Source organism: Melanaphis sacchari, unplaced genomic scaffold (assembly GCF_002803265.2).
Source record: "Melanaphis sacchari strain LSU unplaced genomic scaffold, SCAv2.0 Contig28_pilon_pilon, whole genome shotgun sequence".
Lineage (NCBI taxonomy): Eukaryota > Metazoa > Arthropoda > Insecta > Hemiptera > Aphididae > Melanaphis > Melanaphis sacchari.
This window is the reverse complement of record NW_020271162.1, coordinates 177575-186519: the sequence shown is the minus strand read 5'-3', so window position 1 is coordinate 186519 and position 8945 is coordinate 177575. Positions and strand designations below refer to the sequence as shown.

Here is an 8945-nt window from a genome sequence, read left to right as displayed (position 1 = left end):
CACATAGGTGAGTCACGCAAAACGTTCGATAGACGGTTTTTGTCGGCTCTCACCCCGCCGCCACCCACACCCGTGGGCCGGCGAGCGAGGGTTGCCGGCTACTCGTCGTCCGAGATTATGTGGATGGATGGATGGATGGATGGATGGATGATTGGTGGTGGGTCTCTTTCCTCGCCGATCGAACTGTGTCTGATGTGCGTACCTTATGGACCACCAAGTTACGGTTTTGGCGTAGGGGAAAGTAGAGGCGATTTTGTTTTTAATCGACGGCCGTTTTATTTGAAACAATTATTTTAGTGGGTGTAGGTATACTAACTATCTAATCGCTGTTCTGTGATGACTCGGATGATTACGAGAAGTTGTGGATTGTAAGACATCGACATCGTGGTATTTTGATCAGTTTATTTCCATAGCAGCCAGTATCCGATAAGCCCATTAAACTTCTGATACTTCCTGCTGTCTGATCAGGATCTCTTTAAAGTACAGACCGAGCCTTGTGGCGACTTAAAGTACGAGTTCTTGCTCAGATGTACGTGCACCTATATGCCATGGTGTCCTGTGTTGTCAAGTCCTATTACTATTCGTCCTAAACAAAATATGGTCAATTAGATAGACGTATTACAAACTTTGACTACACAAGTGTGCTTTGAAATGACTGGTCTAAGAGTGGCCCTTTGAAACGTTATTCGTCATTGGCATAATAGCAAGTCTTAACGTTTAAACGCCAAGTGTTTTGACCTTTTAATATCATACTCGAAAACAAGTATAACATGATTAATATAAACAAATATCAAATAATCTCGATGACTTGATATCAATCGGTAGGTTTGATTAATCCAATATTTACAATTTACTTTTATAATCATACTTTCTATTTCAAACTTTCATTTAGACATATAAATAGAGATTTAACAACTTTTGATAATAATTGTATAAACAACTGTTAACATTAAAGATTGATGCCTATTATGGTAAACGATATATAATAGTATATAATACTATGGTTTATAGTGATATAAACTGTTTACTTTGATCCCTTTGTTATCATATAATTAAGTTGAATTAAAATGATAATCTTTGATCATTAATTATAATCTTTATCATTATCTGTCATTATCATTTTATAATAATAATCCCTATTTGTATTTTAATCCTAATCTATTGATAAAAAAATACAAAAATTAAGTGGTTACTTGATTTTTAGAACAGTAAAAGTAATTTATTGTATATTATTGTTTTGATAAATTTACAACTCGCATCACTTCAAAATATATAAGGATAATTTAAAAATCTAATACCTCTGAGAAAATTGTTTTCCTTATCTATTATTAAAAATAGGTTTAAAATTTTTTAAGATGTTAATGCATATCATTTATTATTTCTATTTTTGTTAAATATTATTAAAAACTAAATTAAAACTATAATGTAAATATAATGTTAATACAAAATAAAATAATATTTAGTTATACATACTTATTTTATTGGCTTAAATGTGTTATTGAGTAATTAATCTATAACATTTTATGATTTAATTTTGTTGTATATTTTATACTTAAAAACTTTTATTAATTATAAATTTCAAAAGTAATAAGATTACATACAATTATTATTTTCTAAAAGAAATATGGGTTAGATGGAAAGTTATAACAAATTCTTACTTAAATTGCATATCAGGAGAAATATGTGTACTTATACTGCTATTTGTTTAAGTTATGCACTTATAGATAATTATTTTTTATTTATATCATAGGTTGATTAATTTTAAATGCCTAAGTAATTAAGTAAAACATTAAACATAATTTTAATATATTGTTTTAAGAATTTATTAAAATAAATTAATACTTAAATTTAGTTGTCTGTTTGGTATAATTAATATTTACTTTTACTAAATGTTAATGCACTATACTAAATATGTATTATTTTATTTAAAAAAATAATATTAGTTGGTAGGTTATGGTATGATTAGTTATAAATCCGTAGGAAGTTTATAGTAGTAGATAATAGAATACTTAAATTATTTGGGACATACGTTTTTATAAATGAATCTTAAAATATATTCAATTATATTCCTAAGTTCCTGTTTAATTTTAAATAATTTTATATATTACCCACATATTCATTTAAATTTGAGTTATAAAATAATTAATGTAGGCCAAATGAAGTCATGTTATGAATTCTTAATTCAAATTTTATTATGCCATTATTGTCATGTTATATCATGTTGTAATTACTATTTAATGCTTCATTTATTATTCATTACTACACTATATTTGTCTACTTAAAGATTTCAAGCAAATCATATTTGAACTTAATTATGTTTATCAACTAAACTGCCAAATTATAAATGTAATAACTAATAATCTAGAATACTTAAGATTTATGTTAAGTGTAATATTCCATAGTAATCTAAATAATACTTTTCCTGCTTTTAATACATTTTGTATTGGGACTTGTTAAGTTAAAAAAAATATAACATGATGTGTAGGTTGTGAGGCTTAAATTAAAATTTACTATTAACAATAATTATTAATAATACATTAATAGTTTTAATAATTAAATATGTAATCATTTTATTTTTTTGTGACTATGAAATTATAATTATATTAATGAATAATATTTTAAAATCCAATTCTGAAGAATCTGTTTAATGCTGTCTCTAACATTTACTTAAATGTTTTTCTTATTTTTCTGTTACAATTAATTAGTTAATTCAATGTTTATCTCCAGATAATGTAAAATTAATGGTTATTAAAACAGTGTAAGTAAATATAATCTCATGCTTGATTACACTAAATTTAATATTATTTCTATTCATTATATAGATGTTATGCTTAAATAATTTCAAATGAAAAGAAATATTTTAGTCTTATTTTAACTGTTATAGTATTATTAAGTATTATTCAAGTGTATACAGGGTGTTCAGACGTTCGGTTTTCTGGAATTGTCTTAACTTATAAAATTTGTGTCTTTTTTTTTGTGAATTAAACGTTAATTTTATTATTAGTATTAATATTACATAATTTTATAATTGTATTACCTTTCTACTTTATGGTACTTGTCATTTCCATTTTTGTTATATAACAAAAATTGTCATTTATTATGATTTATCAAATCAGTTGTATTCTATAGTTGATCGATAAGTGAGCATTCCCACTATTATATTGTTCGTATTGTTCAATAATTTATTATTTCATCATATATTGACATTTGATAGATACATATTAAACCACCAGTAAATTACTTATCATATTAAAATATGATTTGTTATAGTTAGTAAAATCGAATTCAAAGTACAATTAATATATTACAAATTTAATTATTATACACTATATTATATTAATACATAAAAAATAAAAAAACATTTTTGTTTCAGTTTTTTCTCTTTAGTAATCTGGTCTCCCTCAGTGTTAAAATCAATTAAATAATTAAATTTCTATTTAAGTTATGTTTTTGAAATTATGTGTAGTACTATAGTTTAGACTGTTGAATAAAATTTTGTAGCATAATGTAAATAATTGAGATCAGATAATGTTAATAGATATTTTGTTTTAATTTCACGGTAATGAAACTAATAAATGCTAACATTTTAAATGATAATAAATGTTAAAAAATGTTTTAATAATATAATTAAATAAAATGTGTATTATATTGCATTATTATGTTTAATCTAAGTAAGAGAAATTACTAATTTTTTATTTTTATTTTCAGAATGTTTTGTCAATTTTAATGCATTTAAATTTCCCTGGACAATTTAAGTATTGCTACAGTTATACTAAGTTCATACAGTTATGTTGGAAGCTAGATTGTTAGCTGCCGATCGGGAATCAGCTACTTGGCAAGGCAAGTCAGCAGCAAATAACATACGCCCACCGCCACACACACCTCATCATCATCACATGTCAGCCATGAGACCAGGTAAAAATGTTTTTCACTTTTTGGCTTTATAAGTTTTTCTAATAATTACATTGATTTTTAGTAAATAAATCCAACCAAGAAGATAATTGTTACGTTGTGGCTAAATACGACTATGTTGCACAAAGTGCTCAAGAATTAGATTTACGGAAAAATGATCGCTATTTATTATTGGATGATTCAAAACATTGGTGGAGAGTTCAAAATGCTCGTGGATTTTCAGGATATGTGCCTAGCAACTATGTGAAAAAAGAAAAACCTTCTCTCTTTGATAGGTAAAAAAAAAATATTGACTTAAATTTTTAGTAAGTAACTATCTAAATTAAAATTAATTTTAATTGTTTTTGTAATTTTTAATTTAGTATAAAGAAAAAAGTTAAAAAAGGTGCGGGTAACTCTAGCACTGGTAGCAAAACATTACCATGCAGTAGTCATGGCAATGGCCGTGCTGTAAGTGAATCTCCTTCAATGGCCAGACGTTTACCGGCTGATCCATCAGAAGCAATAGGTACAGCTTTAGTAAAGTATAACTACCAAGCTCAACAACCAGACGAATTATCTTTAATCAAGGGAACAAGGATATTAATTCTTGAAAAGAGCAATGATGGGTAAAGCTTTTATATCACTGGTGACAATATTTGCGTATAATGAAATACATATAATAAAAATGTGAAATTTGTTTACAGTTGGTGGAGAGGTCAAAGTGGTTGTATGGCAGGTTGGTTTCCTAGTAATTATACCACTCAAGAAGACGACAATAATGGAGATGACATGGGTCTTCATACATATGCAATGGCTGAGAATGTGTTGGACATTGTTGTTGCTTTATATCCATTCACAGGTACATCTGACCAGGAATTAAGTTTTGAAAAAGGCGATCGCCTGGAGATTTTAGAAAGACCTGCTGCTGATCCAGAATGGTATAGAGCTAGGAACGGCCAAGGTCAAATTGGTTTAGTACCAAAGAACTATTTGCAGGTAAATAGTAGTCCAACATTTTGTACATTGAATTAGAATATTAGACTGTTATGTATGTTATGAGATAGCTTATAATGTAAATATTTAAATTTAAAGGAACTCAGTGAATATTTAGCACAACCACTAATTCAAGCAGCCAGTAGCGTACAAGTTATTGATAAACCACATTTGGTGGGAAAGCCATGGTACTATGGAACAATTACTCGAGCTCAATGTGATACAGTATTGAACAACAATGGACAAGATGGCGATTTCTTAGTTAGAGACAGCGAGACTAATGTATATTTAAAATTAATACTTATACCTAACATAAAAATTTATAATATTGTTATTTATGTACAGGTAGGGGATTATTCAGTGTCTTTAAAAGCTCCAGGACGTAATAAACATTTCCGAGTGCATGTCGAAGGAGCATTATATTGTATTGGTCAACGCAAGTTTCATACACTTGATCAACTTGTAGATCATTATCAAAGAGCTCCAATATACACCAATAAGCAAGGAGAAAAATTGTTTTTGGTCAGAGCATTGCCTCGAGCAAATCCATAATTATTTAAACATTGGTAAGTTTTTTTACTATGATAAGTGTAATTCTATATTTTATATATACAGTAGAACCTCGATTATCCTGGGTAATGATGGAGAGAGGGTCACACGGATAAATGAAAATCACGGTTAATCGAGACTTTTTATAATAATGAAATTTTAAAAATTTTGATTCAATTGTAATTAGAAATATACATAAGAAGACGTATACATACAATAATGTTATACATACGTCCTACATCCATAATATTGTATACCTACAACAAGTTATTAGGGCTTAAAATATGAAGTTATCGTCAAAAATGTCATTAATACGATTGTCGATATCGAGTATTATGTTTAAAAATGTTTGGAAGAATGGGCACGGTTAATCGCAAACACAGATAATCGAGGTTCTACTGTAAATATAATGGTATTTTAATTAAAACTGAATTTATTTAATCATCAGGTATTAAAAAAAATTAAAATGTTAGGATAATTAATGGTAAATATGTAACTTCTCGTTTTGAAAAAAAAAAATTGCTATATTAATTGAAATAATTTTATATGTATCTTATTAACAACACTGGTGTTATAAAATTATTAATTGTTTTTTTTTTTTTTTTAATGCATACATTTATTATTACAAATAAATATATGAAATGTATTATAATATGTATATTAATATAATTAATTATATTATGACCATCAATTTTATAATAAGTTACAATATTTCATTAATTTTATAATACGGCTTAACATTTGTTACATTTTTATTCTGGACTATAAGAAAACAAACCTTGGCAATAACTCTCGTACATTTTTACCAATTTCACATGTCTTTTACGTTGACATTTGTCCTTGTCGCCCGTCTACGCAAAACGAGTGCATTATTATGTGGGCCAGAGTATAGTCAGTATTTTTAATAATTGAGTTTGTAGAATTTCATAATTATTTTTAAATTGTAGTAATTTAATATTTTTATTATTGTATTAATTGACATACATTTAATGTAGTACTTACCTATAGTCAATAAGTTAATACCTATTCATTGATTAATATAAATCAAAAAATACTATTTTATAATTGTGATAAAATAATATTTATTAAAAAAAATTTAATTTTTACTATTAATTAAAAATTCAACTGTTGCCTAGGGCTTATACAAATCCATATTAATTTAAAGTTGTAATCAATAGGTTGATATTGTGAATTACATTTTAATAATACTTGATTTCTGATATTTCAATATGAAACTAGTAAGTTATATAAAAACATTTTTGGTAAACTCTATAAATTGACATCAGATAAAATTGATATTAAATATTCTTTTATATTCATTTATGAATGGTTTTTTCTTAAAGTGTTAACAGAATGAATTACTAAAAAATAGTTAAAATAATTAATTATATTCCTTTAAAAAAATGTATTAACAAAAATGAATATTTTTGAATTAAATACAATTTTAAATTACAATATAAATGTCTTTCATTAATCACTCAACTATTGTTTTAATTTATGTACTGAGTTTTTGTAAATACACTATACTTGTTTATCTAAAGTTAATTTATAATTTCTTTGTCAGTTATTTTGCTAATCTGTTTGTTATTTTGTACTTTGTACCTATATTTAAAAGTCATTATTTAAATTTATTGATTGATTAAATTAAATTGTTTGTATATTAACTAATATGTAACTTTTTTTATATTTTTAGAACAATGAAAACCGTAAAACAAATTGGTGTGAATTTGTATCAAGAAAAGTTATAATTTTATGATATTACATAGAAGTGAACTCTCTATACGTTTAATAATTATAATAAGGAATCAAGATATCTTAAATGTGTTAAATAACAATTATTAGAACCATTCAATAGACTAGTCATTTAATAAGTTTTTCTCAAGTTATTTTATAAATTTGTTATCTTTTTCATTTTTTCTTGAACATAAATTTCTTTGGAAACAAATCCTTTTTTATATCCTTTTTTTTTTTTTGTTATAAAATTATTATTTCTTCATAATTGGTGTCGTTCCATAATCAATCACTTCAGTACTAAATAAAATAGTGATATGACTTGCTCTTGTTCTATTCATAATCTGCTGTGAAAATGTGATAACGATTTGTATTGCTATTTTGTATTTCGACTTTTATAAAATTATAATAGTTTTAGTAATATTATACGGTAAATTGTCATTATATAAATGTAAATAGTGTAATTAATAATTATAATTATTATCATCATAAAGTAGTTAAAACACAATGAAATGTATCCTTTAAATGTTGATAAAGAAGTTTCTTATGAAAGTAAAGAAAAATCAAATATTTAAAAAAAGAAACTTAGATCATAATTTTTTATTTATATAATTCTTTTTTTTCTACTATTTGAGTAAGTTTGATATAATAACACTACTATAATTATCCAATATTTCTAAGTACCTTATGAAAACTATAACTACTAGTCATAACCGTGTATTTTAAATAATGTATAAGGTTACAAACAATAAATGTTTGAAAAATGCCTAATTAATGTACATCACTGTGTTATATAATAATGTTGTAAACAGAATAGCGCTTTTATTCAGATCTCGTTTATATGTATAAAATGTATATGAACATTTAGACTTGATGAATTTGTTCATTGATCTACTACACCAAATATGAATAACTATCATCTTTAATAAGTTTATTAATAGTGTATGAATTTATAGTTATGTAAAACAACGCTCTCTTGAATTTGTGTTGAGGTTTTTCTTTTCTTTTTTTTTATGACTCGTAGCAGCACAATCGTGTTCAGTAAAGTTCATTTCACTGTATATTGTTTTTCTATCATTATTTTAAATCAAATTAACAGTAAACTCACTATTTAATTATTATATATTTTATTTAAATTTCTTTTTTTGTTTTTGTTTTTATTTTATTTATTTATTTTTTTTTTTAATCAGATGTGTCAACTATTTAGATCATTTATGTTATGGTCTAGTTATTCCTATAATATAATATTAAAAATGATATGTGTATTAAGGTTAGGTATCTTAAAGCATCGATATAAATTTTATGGTTATCGAATATTTTTTAAAATGTGTTTTAAGACGATAATCTGAAATTGACTAGGTTTAGAATTTTGTATGTTTTTATTAATTTTCTAAAAGATATTTTGATGTGTATAATATAAATATTTTTTTTCTTATTTTATTTTACACGTAATTTGTATAATTTTTTTTCTCACAATATGTAAATAAAAGTAAAATGTCATATTCGAGTGTATAAAAAATGAGACTTGCATTTTCTTTTCTGTCAAACTATTTATTACAATTTATAGGTTTACAAATATTTTTAACAACAATATTGTATTTATTTTAATAGGTTGTTGAAAGTTATTATCATTCTACTTTATTCAAAATAGCATCTGATATAATGATGGTAGTTAAGTAGTTAGAAAGGGAAGATACATTTTAAAATAAATGCTTTACAACAATTAAATTTTTTCACTTTTCTTTATGTAAAAAAAAATAATCAGTAGGTGTTGTAAA

The 8945-nt window shown here is 25.0% G+C and overlaps 1 protein-coding gene across 1 annotated transcript in view; it reads left to right on the top strand.

Annotated features, from left to right (window-relative positions):
- LOC112595661 (cytoplasmic protein NCK1) overlaps positions 1 to 7584 on the top strand; it is a gene marked incomplete in the record, with an annotated part of 12428 nt that extends 4844 nt beyond the window's left edge. The window contains 7 exon segments of the mRNA XM_025340943.1: positions 3709 to 3915; positions 3977 to 4187; positions 4275 to 4520; positions 4599 to 4890; positions 4987 to 5169; positions 5233 to 5453; positions 7130 to 7584. Of these exon segments, the coding sequence (XP_025196728.1) occupies positions 3789 to 3915; positions 3977 to 4187; positions 4275 to 4520; positions 4599 to 4890; positions 4987 to 5169; positions 5233 to 5439 (1266 nt within the window).
- Between the last annotated feature and the right edge of the window lie 1361 nt (positions 7585 to 8945).